At 41.1% G+C, this 21,632-nt stretch overlaps 1 protein-coding gene across 2 annotated transcripts in view; it reads right to left on the reverse strand.

The window, feature by feature from the left end:
- LOC127352909 (cyclin-dependent kinase 17) overlaps positions 1 to 21,632 on the reverse strand; it is a 29,103-nt gene that overhangs the window by 6,366 nt on the left and 1,105 nt on the right. For both annotated transcript variants that reach the window (XM_051381756.1, XM_051381757.1), the window contains exons 2-5: positions 11,745 to 11,893; positions 6,459 to 6,620; positions 5,405 to 5,538; positions 1,390 to 1,515 (exon numbers count right to left, since the gene is read on the reverse strand). In XM_051381756.1, coding sequence (XP_051237716.1) covers positions 1,390 to 1,515; positions 5,405 to 5,538; positions 6,459 to 6,620; positions 11,745 to 11,871 — 549 coding nt within the window. In that variant the 5' untranslated portion in view covers positions 11,872 to 11,893. The remainder of the gene's footprint in view (positions 1 to 1,389; positions 1,516 to 5,404; positions 5,539 to 6,458; positions 6,621 to 11,744; positions 11,894 to 21,632) is intronic.

Below are 21,632 nucleotides of genomic sequence, written 5' to 3' on the forward strand. Positions count from 1 at the left end.
TATTTATAAAGCAGGTTTATTACGCAGTGGAAAGCTGTAACGTGTTTTAGAACTGCTTTTACTCATTTGTTTGAGCAAAAATGTCATATTCTTTTGCAGGTTCCAGCTTCTTTAATGTCAGGATTTGCTGCTTTCCTTATCATGTATGATAGAAAACTGAATAAAACAATTAAATGAATAAAACAAGCTGTCTAAGTACATTATCTTGGGATGTGGGGAAATTATTATTTTCACTATTTTCTGACAGTCATCTATTAGTAACTGCCTTAATGTACGTCATACAAATAATGCATGTTACATTTAACTTCTCAGCTACAAAAAGTGCACATACAAACTATTAAGTGACTAAGATGTAATACTCATTATGAAAGGCAGCTTTTAAGGGAAGTGAGAGTCTTAGGTCATCTTGAGTCTTCAGGAAAGCTTTTTCCAGTAACTAGGAGTGTAAAAACAAAAGGCAGCTTCACCAGACTTTAAAATCGACCCTCAGTACAGCATGAAGTCCAAGTAGCTCACAGATTGTCCACATGTTGAACACATATTGAGCAAAAGCCATTCAGTGCTTTCTGAACAACTCTGCAGGGGAGTGTGCATGCAGATGCAGTGGACTGAGGCAGTTCATACATTCTCTCTGATCTGCTTTTGACAGATGTACATTCAAAGTAAAACCACAACCCAATTACTGAGGCTGCTGACAAAGTGAATGTCAAGGTGCAATGTAAAGACATGACAGCAGAGAGGATGAGGTTAGCTAGTGTAAGGTGTGAGCTCTTCCTCTCTCACTTCCGTTTCTAGTTGTCTTTAAATGAAACAGAGCTCTCACAGCTATCTTTGTATTCAGCAGCCCCTCCCTGATAGCCTTCCCATTTCCATTTCTGTGCGACTCTCCTCTGCTGTTGATCCTCAAATCAGTAATTCTCGCTCTCAGACGTGGGCAACAAGTATTGTACAATTACATAAGCACAGTTCGAAGGTATTATCACTCCAGCTTTTAAAAAGAAAAATGTTCTCAGGGAAACTTTGTAGTTTCTCTTTCACTACATTGAATTGACAGTTTGGTAGCGCTTCCTTTAATAACTGTGGGTGTATCCGACCATTACGGGCAATGTTGAAAATCAATGAGCAGGACTGTGATGAAGCAGGGCTCAACAATAAGGGGTGTGTGACACTTTTAACAATAAAGTAATTGAGCAGCTACAGCACTTCACCTGTGTAGCCAGCAGGGACTTTTCTTGCCACCTTGTTGAGTGTGGCAAGAAAACCACAAGGTAATGCTAATTTCAAATTTTTCACCTCTGTCTTATCATCATCTTCTCTTTACTTTCTTGTCCTCTAACCAGTGTCCCCCTCTTTTCCCATCCTTCTCCCCCTGTTCTCTATCCATCTCACCAGTGATGCTCTGCGGGAGCGTCGGCTCAGCGGCTGGTCGAAGGAAGGGCTGCTCAGCTGCAGCTTCTCCAGGTAACCGTCGGGTATCCGGATGTCGGCCGGCAGGGACAGACGTTTGTTCAAGTCCTGCATGCGCACACACAGAAATAGATAAAAACAACAGAAAACTCAATTTAAAAAATAATGTCAACAGGGTGTAAAACCGTGAAGTAAACCCTCAGTAAACAGCGTAAGCTCAGGATAAATACCAATGATTGACAACAAAATGGCAAAAACCCAGAGTAAACAAGTAGAATCTGCAAGGACCAGCCAGCTTTAGGCCTCTTTGGTCAACAGAGAGGACAGTGTGTATATGTGTGTGTATAATTACACATGTAGCACCATGTGTCTATACAGTTTGGTGTAGCGGACTCGTGAATACAATAAAGGCTGCCTGTGGAGTTCCCTTAAGAGTTCGGGGTAAAGTCTTTCCCAGAGCAATAAAGTACTAAAGCATGATCCTAATGACTTGTTACATAAAATAAAAACACACGCTCACAAAACGTCTGGAATCTTCCCATCATGCATTTCCTCTATTTGTTAGATTACTGTTAATCTCTCTCTCTCTCTCTCTCTCTCTCTCTCTCTCTCTAGCTGCTTTAAATCTACTTCCACTCACTCAGAGGTAACACTGATAAAACCTAACAATTTTTTAAACAAAGATATTGAAGATAAATTCTAAAAACAATTTATTTCAAAGACTAAATCTACAAAATATAGTTTCTCATATTTTTTAAATCAAATTATAGGATCCTTTTTATTTCTGAGGATGGTTATAAACTGCACAAAACAATGCCTATTTCCTTTTCTTTTAACAATGGAGTCTTTGTGCTTTGATACCACAATTAATTTTATATCTCACAAATTTGAATCTTCACATATTTGTATCACGATTTAAACTGTCTCACGATATATCTTTACATTCCTAGTCTATTGATTTTACTGTCATAAGACAAAGAGAAGCTGCCAATTCTCACACTGCAGAAGTCATATAAATAACTGCTCGGCTGTTATGATGTAGCATCTATAGTTTCTGTGTGCTGGCTCAGGATTGGTGGTTTGTCCCCAGAGCAAGCGATGCCATCCATCACCGGACCCCCCCCCCCCTCCAGTTGTCCAATCAACCCATCCTAATCTGTTACAACAGGGGCCCATCTGGACCGTATTACAGTAATCCTTGTGATGTAATCCCAAAACACGGCTTCCTCTTCAGTGAGAGAAGTACAATCCTACCTGACCACAGACGGAGGGATTTCCTCACTCTTCCTCCTACACCTCCCTCTTGAGTGTCACATCAGCACAAAGAATGAAACCACACAGTGATTTTGCTGTTGGATCACTTCATCAACAACAACCCAGTGGTCAATCATGCAGCTCATAACAGAACCAAACAATGCACACTGTGTTTGTTGGGGTGTGAGAAAGGATCTGAGTATAACTGTATGTGCTTATGACAAAATGAACTTTTTAAGTCACAGGAAGTGTGGGGTTACGCGGAGTCTCAATACACAGCAAGAGGTGATGTGTCATGTCTCTGTGTGTGGGTTGCCCCAAACTGAGTAAGCTGCTTAATCACACATTTAAGGGGTCTTGCATGCTCGGTTTGTCTGTGTAGTTACTGGTATATTCTTGTAAAGCCCCAGAGATTCTGCAATCAAACCAACCAATAAACACTGTCACTGTGTGTGTTCTTCAATCACAAGATCTTTCCTGGCATGATCACCCAGCAGGTACTGTGCAACATGTGGTTTGCTGGCAAGATGTCAACATCAACCACACATCAAAAGTACAACATGATTTAAAAAGAATGCTATAGAATAGAATATGTCCTTTATTTTTGTTAAATGCTGCAGATTGTTTTTTACATTATATATTATCATATTTTTCAGGTAAAAAAATATACTTAATTTTACAGTGTGTGTGTTAATACACAGCAAAGACCAGGTCCCTTTAACCCATCTATAATAGCTTCTGATGGGATTGTAGGATGGGCCGTATTTTACAGTAATCCCTGGACATTGAAAACATCTATCTTCACCTGCATGTGAAAATGTAGATATTGAAAGAATGGAGATTATTCAAGGCTCAAAAAAACAATGATGAAACTGAAACTGGAAACAAAATCACCAGGATGATGAATTATTACAAAAATATTTCCCCAAACACATTTTTGTTAGGTTAATTCTCTAAGTTTGAGAATTTTAAACTTACTTAAAGTAAATAGATAGAACTGTGGGGGAGAAGTTGAATGTCATTATCTTGTTCACTTTCACTATGAAACTGGACAGTGACTTGTACAGACTTAGGTCAATGGTACATCCTCAAATCCCATTAGTAGCCATTAAGGTGGATTGAAGAGACCAAGTCTTCGCTTTGGTGTAGAGAGATAATCTCACAGTGTCAGATATTGTTTAAGATTATGCTCAAGTACAATCCAAACATCAAGTCATAACTTGTGCTAAATAATAAGATTCTGACTGTTTAAGTTATATAAAGCACATGCTGAGATGTACAGTATTTTACATTACTTAATTACTAATAGTAATTACAGAATGGGTTTTTCCATGTTCATTATATAATGCAGATTAATAATTCCATTATTCCATGCACATTACAGTCTAATATACATGGATATCTTAGCCAGAAACATCTTTTAGATGGAATTTTATCAATTAATGAAATAGAAAAATACATTGCTTTAGGTGGGAGAAAAGTGTAATTATTTAGAAAAGATGATGGTGACTAAGGACATTTTGGCTATTGTTTACAGCAGGATGATCAGCGTTATAGTATAGGACTGTGTCTGCAGACATTATTGGCCTTGTGAGCACAGGCATCAGCCGATGCCGATTGTCTCAAAATTCAAGCTAATAAAAGAAAATCTATAATTAAAATATTCTTGATTATGTTGAAAAGAAAATGAAAGAAGCATCAAACACTGATGCCATTTTTTGACCCCCCTTAATTACCACTGGAACCTAAACCTAGAAAATAACATGATGCAAGTCAATGTCAGAAATCTGTTAAAGTTCAGAAAACCTCACTGAGCTCACTTTATCTGTTACCTCAAGATAAAGCAGCGTGATTTCTCCTCTCACCTCACGCTGTCTTTCATGTGTCCCTACGAGCCAGCTGGATTTAAGCTTTCACTCTTGATCTGGTTCTGCATTCGTGTGCACGTCTGTCTTTCCATATGCTCTGCTGAGTAAAACTCTGGCGTGGTCGTGTGGTGCAAGCCAAGACAACTTCAGCTTTACAGTGGTTTGCTTTTGTTCTCAAACATTTAAACTTTATGAATTTGAGATAATAACACTGCGCTGTATTTCACACGCCCTGGATTTAAACAAATGCTTGTGGTAAAATGAAATCCCTCAACAACAACAACAAAAAAATAATAATCACAGCGAGAAGTCTTTCCATAATATGTTGACATTATGTAACCACCAGAGGAATGTCAGAATCTGCCTGCCCCTTACTGACTCTGTGTGATTGTGTGCGTAAGGGAGAGAAAGTAAGCAAGGGGGTTGAGTGAGCGGAGGTGGTGGCCACTGTGAAACCTTTGTAAAACAGTTGTCATGTTCAGTAGTACGCTATGTGGAGTCAATGTGTGCATATGTGTGCGTGTGTCCTGCTAAGATTATGTGGGCTGCTGCGACTTCTGCATGTTCATGACACACTACCAGAATACGCCCACGCTGTAAGCTGTAATGCCATTCCTCACAGAAATAAAAGGTCAAATGCTTATATTCCTTTGCCTTTCGGTGAATTAATGAAAACATACCTCAATGGACAAAGTGGAGGCTGAACAGTTAAGCCAGGTTAGAATAAATGTGTTATGATTCATAACAGTAACATATTCAAACGTCAAAGCTTGTTAATAGTTGCCAGTGACTCACATGCTCTCCTCCATTGAAAAAGCACAAAGGGCTATGCAAGGACACTGAAAAGTCTGGGAATAGAGAGAAACAAAACCCACCTCTGCAGAGATGCGTCTGTTCCCTCTGTTCCTCAGACAAACACCCGTGGGCGACTGCACCTCATCAGACGAAGTCCCCGACGCCTGGTCACTCTCCCCATCAGACCCCATCTTCAGGTTCTCATGGACGATATCTGGGGTAGAGAAAGAAAACAAAAATAGGCAGAGAAAAGGAGGAAGAGAGGTTGAGTTTGACAGATGGAGCAGGTCTGTGGAAAACAGGGCAGGGCTCAACAGCAGCTGATGACTTCAACAGGAAAGAAAACACTGTGTTGGACACTTTTACGAGCCCCTCTGTTCTTATCAAGCTCCCGGCTGTGTCGGGCAGAGGATATACACAACAAGTACATTAGGTTTAATAAGTTTGACTGATAGATTTAATTTGTTTCATTGCCACAGGGCCTTACAAGACAAATCCATGCATTACACTGTAATTTTCCCATGCCTAAACGAACTCAGGTTTAATACATACAAAGCACATTGCCATTTCCTCCAGGCTTTATGTTTATATAAGGGAATGTTGTGAATTTAAATATTGTATCTGGGTTGGGAATCTAAGCTGCTGTTTTGCTGGAAGTGTCCAAAGTAATTATCTTTAGTCTCATTTATTAACAAATGGCTTATTGTGTCTCTGAATGTAACACTGGAATGATTGTACTGCTATGTGTGTGCCTGCACTAACATATGCCTCTAGCACTGGGGTTTTTTTGAGCACATGTTTTCATACATAATATGTTACTGTGTGTGTAGGCTCAGTTGACTCAGTAGAACTGTGTAACACAAGGATTTTACATGTAGTTTTGAGGATATTTGAGCTATTAAAACAGCCAAATCTAGCAGCTTCTCATCGGATTGTAATAAAAATCGAGAGTAAAATCAAGCCACTGTAGTGACATCTATAAAGATTCTCAATAGACACAAAAGAAACCTCCTGATAAAAACCTCAATGAAAAGATAAATATAAAATGTGATCATGGCCTTGTGTGTTTGTGTGTGTGTGTGTGTGTGTGTGTGTGTGTGTGCGTGTGTGCGTGTGTGTATGTGTGCGTCTCACCGAGGCGACTGCTGTTGCGAGGCATGACCATGAGAGAGCCCAGGCCTCCTCCGATGACGCTCTGAGGCCGTCGCGGCGGCTTTTTAAAGGAGCCTGTGTACTGGTGGAGGAAGGAGTGGACACTGTGGGCTGACGGAGGACGGCCATTCCTCACTATGGGCTCTGCAGAAGAAGACAAACAATTTTGAATTAATGAACAAAAAATAAATTTGTGTGTGTGGCTGCACAGCGCTCTGTGGTCGACTAGTGATTAAGCATCCAAGCCTGCCTGCTACTGAATGAATTTTATAATGATCAGTATAATTCCCACCCACTTCACGCCCTTATTAACCAAACAACTATAAACACTTTTGCCCTCTGGGAGAACACATCACACAAACTAGTTCTTTTCAAGCATGACCTCATGCTAAATCATCAAGCAAACCAAAGACAATGAATTTCACACCCTCACTTGGTGGTGAAGGAAATCTATTCTAAAAGTACATATTTTCTGAGTTTATGGAGTATATTGTTTGTAAGAAACAGGGTTAACACGGGAAAATTAAACTTGACAGATTATTCTTCTAGTTGCAAGTTGTATAATTTTACATATTCTCCATTTCAAAAATATGACGTATTTTTTCTTCAGTATGTGCTTTATTCATTTAAAAAAACATCTATAATTTTGTCCCAGTATTATACCGTTCCATTTTCCAACCATTCACAGGCGTCCAATCTCAGTAAGCATCCTGCTTGCTAACCGAGTAAAGGCTTTCTGATGCACTAACTACACATTACTGGTTACATAGAGCAATAACACCAGACTGCATAAAATAATCACATAAGAGGTTTTAACTTGTAATCTACTGATGTATAGATTTGCATGTAATATGTAACTGCTGTAGTCAATTGCACACAAACTATTCCACAGAAAACGTGTTTCCATAAACAGACTAAAAATAGATGAACAAGAACACAACATTTTCTTTATCATGGAAAAATGTCAAACAGTAAGACCAAAAACAGAATAAAGAACTGTGGCAAAATCCATGAAAAAAGACAAAACAGGAAAATGGAGGTTGATTAGTAGAGTAAAGGACTAATTAAGAGATTAGGATACTGAATGTGTTAAATCTAAATTAAAATAATATAAGAATTTGTCATATTGTCATATGGTTTAACACACCTGAAATCACCATAAAACAAAGCGCAATGTGGCTTCAAAGGAACACAACATATCCTGTACAAACTAAACAAACGTAGCAGTCTAATCTTAAGGTCTGATTTTTCCACAATATCACATTCCTTCAGCCTCCCACTGATACGAGGGTTACCTAATTGTAAATTGAGCTGGGCCGTTACAATGTGGTCTGTTCTCTCATCCAGTGTAACCCTTATACTGCAAATACAAAAGTAGAGAAGTGAGAGAGTCTAGTATCTAAACATAACATCTTGTAGTCTCAGCAGTGTGTTTTGGCTTGAGAAAAGGTTCTACAACTGCCTGACAGAGGAGCATTTGTCCAAAAGAAAGAATGGAGCTGACAGAAGTGAAAGATTTATTATGTATAGAGTAGCACCAACTAAAACACCAACTGTGACAGTGGGGAGAAAATGGATTCCCAGAGAGGCTGTTTAGCAGGCATTCGAAGCTCAGAGAGGACAGAGTGATACGGTAGGACATGTGTATCAGAGGCAGTGAAGATGACGACGGGACATTTATAGATTCCATCACAGAAAAGAAAGATGATTATGTGCAAGCTCTCTGTTACAGCTGACCCTTACTCATTACTGCCTGGTTTAGGATAGCTCTTAATGTGATGAACCATCCACCCAAACAGCGGGGGAGTGGATGGGGTCAGTGACTAGAGACTGGAATGAGACTGGGTCTGTATCATATGTCTGAAGCTATCCCTTTAATATCTCTGGTTGTATTAGGTATTATTAGCAATGTTGTCAATCAATAAGAAGGACTGACTGGTGGCAATTTGGAGTTTTTAGATGCAGGTTTTTGGATCAATGTTATGTTATTTGCAAGATGAGCCAAAAACAACCATTCCTTTCTAGTTATTGTATCCATTAACAATTTCTCATTTGACTTTCCAAAACTACATATGTCAGGATATATATTGGTATTGTGACATAGAATTGCATATAATTGATATTATCCATACCTGCCAGAAAAGGAATCATATACAGACTACAGGCAGGTAAATGGGGTTAACGTGGGATTGCAAAACATCCAATAAAAACTGCAACCAAACATTACTAATATAAGAACTACAATGTGAAATGCAAAGAAATGTGATTTGCATCTGAAATCACAGATTTAATAAGACTGTACTGCCTCTTTTTTAGTTTGCATTTTATTGGTTTGTGTCTTCTTATTTTCCAAGTTTCTCTTCTCCGTTATTCTTTCACATTTGTATTGTGCACATTGCAGCTCCTGGTTATATTTTGGAATGATTATTTTATTATGATAATACTGGCTTGCAAAATTAATCCAATGTAGGAACCTTTAACGTATTGTGGGGTCTGAACATAAAACAATAATATACGATTTTTATGTGTTTCATTGAGAGTTAGCATTACAAATACTAACACTAATATTTTGTTTCAGTCAGTGTTGTCTTGCTAGACTCAATAGGTATTTAGTTTGGGTAGGGAAATATACCAGTATCGGGTCCGATACTGTTGCTCATGTAATCATAAAACTACTCTGCTACAGCACCCGATACCAGTCTAGAGCAGCGGGATGTTATGTAATCTCTTATTAGTAAATTAGCAGCATTTAATTCTGTCAGAACATCTGATGAAAATAAACCATTAAATACTCATATCAGTACTTGGTATCAGTACTTTGGTCTCTAAAAGACATGGTATCAGCGCATCACTAGTTTTGGGCCATTGAACATCTGACTGAATGTACTTTACTGAGATATAACAGCAACCCTTCACGTACATGGTTAGATAAATGCACAGTGCTGCCATCAACCACCGGCCCTGATTGTCAAGCTGGAAAAAAACGGAGCAACTGTTCTGTATCGTACACTTCAGTCAATCCGAGGAAGGAAATAAGACATGTAGTTGCAGTGTCATGCTTCATTTTATGATGCCTATAATAAATATTTTTGTAAGATGTGTGAGCTTTGGGAGGAAGCGAGTCACATCATCATCTAAACCACCCCCCACAGCTTTCTAATTTGTTTCCAGGGTCAACCAATTCTCAGTGCATTTTTCTGACTTAAATTTTATTGCAAAAATTAAACTCACAAGATTGAGGCAGCCTTTTTCGAGGCTTGATTTTGGCAGCACAGACGTCACAACTTTGGAACATTTGGTGTGTCCTATATTACAAACCACGTCATCAATTTACAGACATTTTCTTATACTCCAATGAGGCATTTCCTAGATTTCGTATAAAAACAGAAAAATAAACAGCCCCCATGTAATATCCAGGTCCTTATGCCACTTCTCCCTTATCTCTCTGCAGCTGCTGCTGCTGCTGGCCCGAGTTATAAATGTTACATAATCAGATCAGGACCAGAACGCTTTCCCCAATTGCAGAGTTCAGATCACATCTCATCTGGCTACTCCATTCTGTCTCCTCTCTACCCTACTTACTGTTACACAGGCTGCTAAAATCCCCTCACACAAACACACAAACACACACACACACACACACACACTCTCATGCTCTGTGTACCCACTCACCAAGCAGAGAACACTCTGGCCAAACCTGGTGTTAATCACTATACAAAAAGCTCTTTACAGAGCCCAGTTAGTTCTCAGAGGGCGGTGGGGAAGAGGGGGGTGAACTTGGACGATCTGATTGATTGAAGAAGGGGAAAAAACTTCTCATTTGGACAAAAGACAAGAGAGGAAAACTGAGGACAGGCCTGAAAGAAGCCGGGGGGGGGACTTGGGGTGGTCAAAAGAGAAGGAGAAGAGCTGAAAGATTTTCTTTTTTTTTTTTAAAGGGGGGAAATGCATCAAGTGCCTGGCTGGTTTCACCAAGTCATCCAAGTTGCCGTGGTAATGTCATGGAAACTCTAGAATCTTTCCAGATCCTGAGCACCATGGCAACAATGTGGTAGCACACCGAGGCATGCTCCCTCCTTCGCTCCCTGCAGAGTTTGAGAATATCAGCAGAGATAAGCCGCTGTGTCACTCCACTTTTATTTTGACGCCTTGGAGGCTGCAGCCTTCGGGAGGATCCAGATGAATGATGTAACCAAAGACAGAGTCTGCAAGGGTGGAACACAGTGTGTCTACCCTAACATAAATAAATAGACAGGCTGACCATGAATATAGATTTGTGAAGTTGAAGGAGTTGTTTATGCAAAAGTCACATTCGTTTCCTGAACAGTCGATGTAAAGCGACAGGCAGAGGGGTTTCTGAGGATTGGACGTGCGTTGAAGCTTCAGGACGAATATAAACCACGATTTCCAAGGTGCCAACAGCTAGCAGAAGCTAAAGATTACACTTTGTAGAAACCTGGTAATATACTCTAGAGTTTAACTCAGTCTTCAGATTGTGGGTCAATGTTAGGTCAAGTTTAGATTTGGCTTTGGCTAAAAGCGCTATCTAAACACAGGCCATTAAAATTCAGCAACTAAATCCCATTTCAGCCACAAGCTTCGTTACATAAATGTGCTGGAAATTTTACACGTCAGTCTGGTGTCTGTATAAACCCAAGTCATGTTGGCAATCTTGGTTGCTAACGGTAATGGTTGGACTACAGTTTCCCCTATTCACTGAGTGATGAAGATAAGTATGTAGCCTGTCAGAGCACTTTTCTTCTTTAATATAGTAATTTTCCAACTTACTCATGTATGTATCAGGAGCCAAACAACACGTGAGAATATCAGATTTTTAAAGAAATAATAGAACATTAACATAACAAAGACCGATGAATGTAGTAGTGGGTGGTACGTACGAATTCACTAAATATGTAATTTTATTACAACATTTCTAATATTATGTTTTACTTTCTGGAAAGAAATAACTGCTTATAGATATAAAATGAAAATCCAGCCAATTAAATACCTGACACAACAAGTTACCCCCATATAAAAATCCAATACCATAAAGCAGTCCTGCTCATTCATGTGCAACATTGCATTTTATGGTACACTCAGACATACTGAAGTCTAGCACCACCTGGACGAAGACATTTCTAGTTCAGAGTGGATGCTGCGACAACTACTGGATGTCTTGACATGTACATATCGCAATATTATTAAACTATACATTAAACCTATACGAAATCATTACTTCAACATATAGACAAAGCTTATAAAACGCACCGCTGTCCTTCAGGCCGTTCTCCTCGATGGTCATCTGCTCAGCCAGCTCAGATAGCGACTCGTCAATGGTGTGGCTGCCTCGTAGTGTCTGAGAGAGGCGCCGCTTGAAGCGCTTCATCTTCTCCATGGAGCTCTCGGGAAGGGGAGGCCTAAGGAAGACAAATAAAACAATATATATTTGTAACCCTGTGTAAAAATCAATATATATATATAACAATATATATTTGAAACCCCATGTAAGATAATGATGAGAGTAGATACAGCTTGTTTTAGTTACAGAAGAATGCTCCCACTATCTGTAAGCTGCAGTGTTGATGCGGGCCTTGACATTTCACTGATAAAATCTGTAACGTAAACTGCCTTTAATTCAAAAGAATACACCTCATCTGCCTGCAGCCATGTTTCACAATCTCACATCTAGAGTCAAACTGAAATCGAAGACGCTGTTTGATCACCAGGTATCTGACTCTGCGAACAATGACACAGACCGATCAGCACTCTGACGTTAATTATGACTCAGCTCATTCAGGCACATTACTTTACATTCCTCCCCCTGGGAAAACATGACAAGTCGGTGAAAGATTCTTACGGGTGAGTTTGGAGTACGGTCCCTGGCACACCGGACTGTAAAAGCAAATCCTAAACCAGGGGGATTTGCTGCTGAATAGAGCAGGACTAGCCTGAACCCACATCGAGTCCACATCATACATTCCAGCAGCATTTACTGTGTGCATGAGAGTAACATATTGTGAGAGCTAGAGACAGTGTGTGTGTGAGACAGAGAGAGAGTGAGAGAGAGAGAGATACAGAGAGAGAGAGAGAGAGAGATACAGAGAGAGAGAGAGAGAGAGAGAGAGAGAGAGAGAGAGAGAGAGAGAGAGAGAGAGAGAGAGAGGAAAAAGATTTCAAATCAAGACTGAAGATATTTGGGAAAGTTTGGCAGGAGCCTATTACAAGCAGCCTCTCCCCTGCGACCTAGATGTGAAGATCATGACTCCACTGCTGCAGATCTGGACAAGTGTCTGTCTGTCTGTCTGTCTGTCTGCGACAATGATGACTAAAGCCAGACATGAAAACACATGAGTAGTACATCTCCCCAGGGCTCGCTGCCTTCCCTAGTGACAGACTTTTGTCTTCCAAATATCACTCATAACCTGAATTCTGTCCAGAGATGCAACAACTTACTCACTCACCCAGAGCCATAGTGGAAAAGTATTAATTGCCTTTGGAGAAGACGTTAGCGGAGTAGGGTTGAAACTAAGGCTACTTTGGCATGCAGGCACAAGTGCCCCAAATCTGACTGTTTTGCTCATATGTGACTCCGATCTGTGTGTTTTTCATGACAGTGTGAACAGTCACTGATCTCAGTTGTGATATCCAATCACATACAGGTCTGACTTTTTTTTTGCACTTTTACAGCACTCTAGATCGACATTTGTCACATGGGTCACTTTAAGACTGTGACCTGTTTATACAAGAATCTGTAAAATAATGTGAGCAGCCAAAAAAAAAAAACTGATCCGAGTGCTAAGACCTACAATGTGAACGTAGCCTAAGGTTTGTCCTAAGTAAGTCATAGGTTCCAGCTATATCTCTATAGCCACAGTTATACATACACTGAAATGGTTTCTGATTGTTGTAATTTTTCTCCTGTCCGCACTGGCCGCCAAGAGATCGCTTCAGTACTCATTCTGTGTACAAATATTTTCAAAGCTCAGCAAGAGGAAATATGAGCTTTCAGTAGTGACAAATAAAGTACAGATTGATTTGTGTAACTCAGACTGTTAAAGCCTCATAACACCTTCAGCTAACTGAACTCAAACTGTTCCCATCACTTCCACTGGAATCGCAGTGGATAGGCACCCCTTCTTGGCCAGTATGGAAAGAAAAAAACCACATGAACCAATCCTTAAAGAAGCCTTGATTTTAACTTAATTTTGACAGTCAACTTTTTCCCTCCATTACTGACGGACTACAACTTTTTACAGACAGTCTTGTTTCAAAATAGGTCTGCAACTAACAACAACTTTGATTAGGAATTAATCTGTCAGTTGTTTCTACCATAAAAACTAAGTCTATCTCTTCCAAGTTCCAAGAACCCAAGGTCATGTCTCCAAATTATTTGTTTAGTCTAATCAGCAGTTTATGGCCCACACACATTCAATTTACAACAATATGGCACCAAAAAGCAGCAAATCCTCACATTTGAGACACTGGAAATAAAAAGTGTTTGGCATTTGTGCTTGACAATGATAGATCTTTTTTAACCTTTATTAATTCAGGGAAGGTTAACTGAGACTCTCTTTTGCAGGAATGCCCTGATCTCATTCGTACAGTTACACACATTCATACCAGTACAACCACAGTCTGATCTGCTGGCCAATGAGCAGCTCCACTGGATTGGTTGGGGTTAAGGGCCTTGCTCAAGGGCACCTCCATGGTGGTAACAAGGGAGGGGCAAGTGCTGCTTTTCCACTTTCCCCTCCCAGATTCATCCTGCCAGCCCGGGACAAAGTCCAAGACGTCCAAAAACATAATAGTACAATAACAGACAACAGCAGCAGTCAATCGCTGAACAAAACTATCGTTTAAACATAGAACGTGAACTTCACATGAACAGCCCATAAAAAGTACTCTGTCTGGGGTGAGAGATAGGCCATGAGGCTGCTGCATCATATGTATGTTTAGAGCTACAGAGGCTGGTTTAAAAAGGTTTGTACTCAGTTTTAGGAGGCAGTGAGCCTGCCCCCATTCCCTCAACACAACAGACAGCAGCAACCGTCTGTTTGAACTGGGCTTATGGCCAAAGCAAACTGGGACAGTGCAAAGACAAAATACTAAATGGTAGATCATGAGCACTGTAACTACACAAGGAAACTGTATATTTCAGCAACTTCAGAGAGCAGTGAGGCAGCTGGAAAGTCTGACTCTGAATACCCAAAAATCATGTAACATGACAATAAAATGTATCCAGGGCGTCCTCTCTCTCCCTATACTTCTTATCGCTCTGTATCAGAAAAAAATCATCCATCCACATCAGGCATCATCTAATTTAGGGCCAATATTCACTTTGTATATTTTAGCTCCGTTCTTGGTCTCCACCAACTCCTGAGGGAAATATGTGGCTCTTAAGCTGCTAAATGCTCCACTACTCACTGACTGTGTCTGTCTTGGTGCTGGGCAGGTAGCATACAGTCAGTATTTAGAGCCCTTTTGCTGGAGGCAGCTGTGTCTGCTGCAACACTTGGAGAGAGGACGGCTAAACAATGGGCTCTGTAGGTTCATCACTACAAGCCCCTTTTGATACAAAAAAATACTGATTATAGTCATACAAGGACATGAAAAAGACAACACTGTTGGACTCATTTTGGGGTCCAACTTTTCTTTTAGGATAGGATACATTTTGTAATTTGGTGTTTTATTCTGAATTGGAAAATACCTACAAGGGATAGAGCACTCTTTTCCATTACAGCCATGTTTTTCCAATTTAAACTGGTCAGAATATATATTATTACATAATAATAATCTTGCCTTGCTTTGTGCAGCTTCCATCCTACGTCTGTGCTCTCAGTCAAGCAACAACAAGGCAAAACGTCAACTCGACTGTCATAATAGCTTCACATCAGTCATGAAACATCAGCTCCAGCAAGGGCAAGCAGACTGTCATCTCCTGAACAGCTCGCTGTGTTACCCGCTCTCCTGTTGCAGCCTTATGCACAGCCTGCAACATGTGCTGGAAAAAGTACACTGATGCAAAAACTTTATTCACCACTCTTCAAGGGTGCCCTGAACAACTTACCCATCAAAACACTGGTGATTTAATAGTCTCTGCATCAGAGTTATGGGTTTGCAGTGTTTTTCCCCTCACAGCAAGCAACACACTGGTACACACAATCCCCAGCATGTTTGAGATTTGTGATTAGACCTGAAATTAGTCAACGAGTCAAAATGTATGTATTGTAACAATTTTGAAAATCCATTCATTAAATGTGAGGATTCACTGCTTTTCTATATAATTTATTCAATATAAATTGAATATGTTCAGGTTTTGGACTGCTGGAACTCTGGACCAAAACAAGACATCTGAAGACGTCACCTTAGGCTCCAGAAACTTGTAATGGCTATTTTTCACTACTTTAAACGATTAATCAAAAGAATAACAAGCAGATTAATCGATAATGAACACAAGTTGTAGCCCTAATTATTCTGTACAAACAAAATCACTTTAATGTGTTTACAAACTTTGGGGATAAACTCAAATCAGGATTATCTGGCACCAAATTAGGGAATAAACAGACAGGTCATTCACTGTTGGTTTTTGCAGTCAATCTCTGTTCAGTTTCCACGGTAATATCCAGAATCCCCTCTTAATTTATGAATGTATATGATGGGGCACATTAACATCTCATAAATAACCGGGATATGACCTAGTATCCAGCAGACTCTGTGGATATAAATCACTTCCTGAATGTTCCATGGAAAGTTAATGGCAGCAGTAGAGAGGAGAACGGAGGGGGGGGGGGGGGGGGGGGCTGTCTACTGTGCACCCGTATCCGCTGGCCCACGTTCCTGCTCTGGGATCGAGTGTGTGGAGCTTTGGACATGATCTGCGTTCCGAGCCTTATCCCAGCTCCCCTAAGTAGGCCGGTCTGAAGTCTGAGCTCCAGATCCGCTGGTAGGTGGCCAGGGAGGTGGAGGCGAGGGGGAGTGGAAGGGTCCGAACGCTGCGCTGATTTGAGATTTGTTGCCACGGCAACCCCGCTGCTTTTTCCATTCTAAAAATGCAGAGCACGGCAGGAGACTGCACGCATGCTGATTTTCCGTCTCGCACCCTATAGCAACCCCCAACCCCCCTCTCCAATCCCGCAGCCCAAACGGCTACGTCTGCATTTTCATCCCCTACATTAGCAATCAATAGCCACCAGGACAGGACTCTCACCTCACAGACAAACTCTTGACGTTTCTAGCTGTATGCTAAATTGCATTTTCCACCTCTGTTTTCCCAGCAGTACATTCTGCAGGAGGTAGTGGGGTCGATGCAGGGGAAACAGGAGAGGGGGGGGTTGAGGCATTATGGATGCTGCAGTGGTGACAATAGCCATATGCCTCAGATGAATTCTGTCCCTTTTCTGCTGCAGCCGCGAGCGAACCGTGACTGTGCTGATGATAAACACCCCCACGGCAGCCGTGCAATGCCAGACTAGAGCTACACAAGCTACGATTACTGCAAAAGTCTGTGTAATTGTCCCACTTCTGCTGGATGAACTAATCACACCACAGTCACCATCACTGCCACAGGGGGACTGCTGTCTGGGCCACCCACAGAAACAGGAAAAGCAAGGTCACAACCTCTCTGTGACCCTTGCAGGGTTGAGCTAACCACCCAACGCCACTGCCTCCAGGAAAACGAGGGTCCTAGAAAACGGCTGCCTCTCCCCCCCCGGCTGCATTTTTTCAGAAGAAGACAGAACAGGCGTTACTGTTGGCATGATTCACGGGTGAGCTCAGCCTTGCTTTTCTAAAGAGCAGCCTTTTCTCATCCTGGCCAAGACAATGAGGACATGAGTGAGGAGCTGGCTCCATTATGGGGTCCTTATATAAAGGCTGCATTGTGCACAGTAAAAGAAAGTAGGCTTTTTACAGGAGACACAGGAGGTGGTGGTGTGCTGCGTGGTGCTGAGCTGAGCATGACAACCAGGCAGGCATGCTGCACACACACACTGCAGCAGGTGAGGCATTACTTCAACAGCGAAATCGGTTTAACTGAACCAAAGCCATGTACACAAAAACTTTAATGATATTTGCCTCTTTTCTTTGCTCTTTTCCATCCTCACTGACACACACTCTTTCCTCACCCTGCTTTCCCACTTGTCACATGTTTCACCTGTGCCTGCAGGGCTGAGTGGTGCTAACAGACAGGTCAGCAGTGCGTGCGTGTGTGTGTGTGTGTGTGTGTGTGTGTGTGTGGGAAATACAACACAGACATGTCAGCCAGGGACTGTGGTCGACGGAGGCCAGGCCAGACCAGTGACGCACAGCCACAGATCTCACAGGCAATAAGATTCAACACTAGCTGATTAACACTGCTGCTATGGTTACTGTGGCTTGAGTGACAGGCCTGCTCTCCTCTAAGCTTTCTCTATGGCCCAACGCCGTCTGCAGCAGGACAGCAGATGACCAAGTTCAATACTGGAAGTTTGTAGCTGCCCTTTAATAGCATACTGAGCTACGGTATGGTTTTGTAGACACCAGCAAGAACGGGTGTTACTATGCTTGCCAGTTCATAACCTGTGCTGTGAAGACTGGATTCAAAAATCTAGGGCATCGTATATTCACCATCAATTGATCTTTTGATTAATTAACTAATTTATCGTTCCATCAAAAGAATGGAAGGAACACGGAAAAATACTGTGCTGCAACATTGATTATCAAGTAGTTGGGAAGTGATAATTGATTAGGTCTGTCCCCTAATAGTCGACTAAACCAGTCAACTATTAGTCTTAGTTTTAGTCTGGAGGAAACCCTGCAGTCTAAAACAGAAATGAGAGGATATTTGGCGTCGATCAATGACTTACTGACCCTATAGTGTAGTTACACGGACAGCATTTGTCACAGAACTCATACTCACTTTTACAAGCGCCATCAATTTTCTAGATAAATGTACGCTCACATATGTGGCCCCGTTCTGAGATATGCCTTAAACATACAAGTATATCCAGAATTAAATTAAAGTAAAACAATCAAAACACAAAATGAAGTTAGATATGTCATAAATAGTTAAACAATGACTTTGAAATTAAACACACCATTTAAATGAAAAGGACACATCTAAAGGCAACACTTACACTTCATGTGATAACACAGTTTATGAATGGGATGAAAGACCAGCATGAATTGTGAGTGATAAGCCTTGTGGACCCAGCTGGGTTCAGAACAGGGCACTCAGATCAACAGATCCTGATATGATCAGAAAGGCAGCAGACTAGTGTCACTCCAAAGTAATACTTTTTTTCTTTTTTAAATAAAACCCATCTATGTTTCTTAAAGATAAAATAAAAATCAAACATTTTACAGCTACAAGATTTATTTCTCCCCATATATAAATTTTTAGATATGCTGATAGCCTTCATTTATTCTAGATAAAAGGCAGCATGATTATCACAGACTCGGCTTGGCTCATTAGGGAGATAATCGCCCAGGCGTGGTCTGGAACTGAGCCTGAGTCAAGTCACCTGGCGTCCGTCTATGAGCAGGACATTAGCATCAGAGAGAGCGACAATTAGCCTTCCCCTCCCCGCCCGTCTGCACTCATCGTCGCACCAGCAGGTCCTGATAGACTTTCATGGCTGTTAAAAGGGAACTACAGGCCACACTGCTATCTAACTGAGGGCAGACAGCAGGACAGGGTTATCAGGATATCAGTTCTCATATCAAACTGCAAACACAAACAGCTCTCAGCAGCCTTTGTAGTAATTTCAGGCAGACCGCATGCTGGGTACACTTGTGTGACAGCAAACCCTGCAGAAAGTTAAGGCGGTATCTTTGTAACTGACTTTTTTTTTTCTGTTAGACCTACATGAAACACAAGATTGTTTTTCAATAATCATTTATAGGGCTGCAACTAGCAATAATCAAGTAATCTGTCGATTTCTTTCTTGATTAAAAGATTTGTTTTTCTATTATTTTATTATTCCAAGGTGTCAAAAAGACCAGGAAATGTTTGTAAACTAATCTTTTATGAATGTACGCATTTGAATAAAAAGAAATGGTTGTGGGAAAACATTTTTCCATTCCTACACACAGCTTTGAATCAAATGGAAAATTGATCATGTCATTATAAGGAACCCGAAAAGTATTTTTAGCCGCTGAAAAGTGGTCTACTTTTTCAATCCCTGATTAGAAAAACCTACTGAGCCAAGGTTGAGGGAGCCTGGGGGTTTCTAAATTCAGCTAATTAAAAAACCCAACACACGGATTTAACATGGTGTTTTATTAAACCAGTGAGAGCTTAATTATGAACACCACAGCACATCTCAAATATGCGAAGCTATGCTGGCTGTACTAACACTGGTTAGGATGAAGGTGTGTGTGTGTGTGTGTGTGTGTGTGTGTGTGTGTGTGTGTGTGTGTGTGTTTGCTTCCAAATAAAGACCAGACAAGTGTTCAGACAGCTCCTGCAAATCCTGCCAAGAGTGATGGGAAAAAGAGCAATATTTGTCCCTCACCTGTTTCAGACATTAATACTGCAGATGAGATGACGACCCAGATATATGGTCGAAGTTATTACTGTATAACTCAATCAAACAGGTTCTCGGCCAGCTGGCTCAGCGGCTGCAGCAGGGTCTTTACTACCACCAGATACTTCCAGATTCAGACCGAGATAGAGAATCGGGGAGTCAAGGAGGGGGGCGGACAAACTCGCAAGCAGCAGCATTTGTCGTGCGGGGCAACTGGATGCGAGAGGCCTGAGCTGCATGCCGTTGCCAGAGTTCTTGTGTTAATGCAGCAGAGAAAAGAGGAAGAGTTTGTATTCATGGCTATCTATAGATAGGAGTGGTGCCTGTGACATAGCAGCTGCTCCCCGGGGAGCGGTGACACATTAACCTTCAGCCAGCTGTCTTGGTGTGCCGCTTAAACATGAGCTCACACACTTAGAGAGAACACACTTGTATTAGCAAAACCTTAAGAGAATGAATTAAAACCATCCATAAAGTCAATGAAGTTTGGTGATTCTGTGTATTTAAAAGCAGAGAATTAACTTCTGGTGAAAACACATCCATTAACGTGTATGCTCACACACACACACACGCGCACACACACCCCTACACATACTGGACCATCATCTGATCTGCACTGGGACTCCAGGGATCAGCACTGCGTGGCTACAGCTGTTTCACAGCGGGTCAGGTTACCCTGCCACCGCCATCCCCAAGGCCTTCTCCAAGGGAACGACCCCACGTCAAAACCAACACACACGGGCACCGGGCACACAGTACCCAAACAGCTCCCTACCCTCCTGCAGGTACCAGCCTCCACACCAGATACTTTCAGCCCCAAACCGACGCACCTCCGCGGAGCTCCTGGATGATGCACAACATCTTGCAAGGAAGCTCAACAGCTCGTGGCTGTCAAATTGAAACCTGCTCGCAGGAAATGAGATAAAGTGCTACAGCAGCTCTTTCAATCAGCCTTTAGCAAAACAGTGACAGTGGGAATGGGTTTCGTACAACAGCAAGAACTTCCAACTTCTCAAATGTGAAAATTTGGAGGTTTTCTTAGTCCTTAGTGACAGAAAACTGAATATTTTGGACAAAAACAAGACAATGTAAGATGAGCTTTAGGTTATTCTGATGGACATTTTTCTGTATTTTTAGACATTTAACAGAAAATAATTGGCTGATTAATTGATCACTGAAAATAATCATTAGTTAAAGTTATTGTTGGAGACTCTTATTTTTTTGTTGTTGCAAACTATAATAAAAAACTATCAAAAGAAATGATTAAAGTTTCTGTTTTATACATATGAAAACATAACAGAGGTGCATATTTGAACTTATCTGAACCCGAGTTTGTTTGTTTTATGTTATTTTACACACCTTCATCAAACATGCCTAGTGTCAGTAGATTTTGAATAAGGCTTTACAAAGCACACAAACAATAAATGTGGCAATAAATATGTAACCAACATGGGCTCCTGGGTGTCTTTACACCAAAATGAACTTCCTCAGCAGTTTGCCATGAGCATCCCTGCCCCCCTCCAGAACAATGATGTCTTCCTTTTTGAACATCCTGCTAACTTCACACACACACACACACACACACACACACACACACACACACACACACACACACACAGGTTACCTCCCTATAGGAAGAAGACATAAGTAC

The sequence above is a fragment of the Dicentrarchus labrax genome, unplaced genomic scaffold (genome assembly GCF_905237075.1).
Source record: "Dicentrarchus labrax unplaced genomic scaffold, dlabrax2021, whole genome shotgun sequence".
Lineage (NCBI taxonomy): Eukaryota > Metazoa > Chordata > Actinopteri > Moronidae > Dicentrarchus > Dicentrarchus labrax.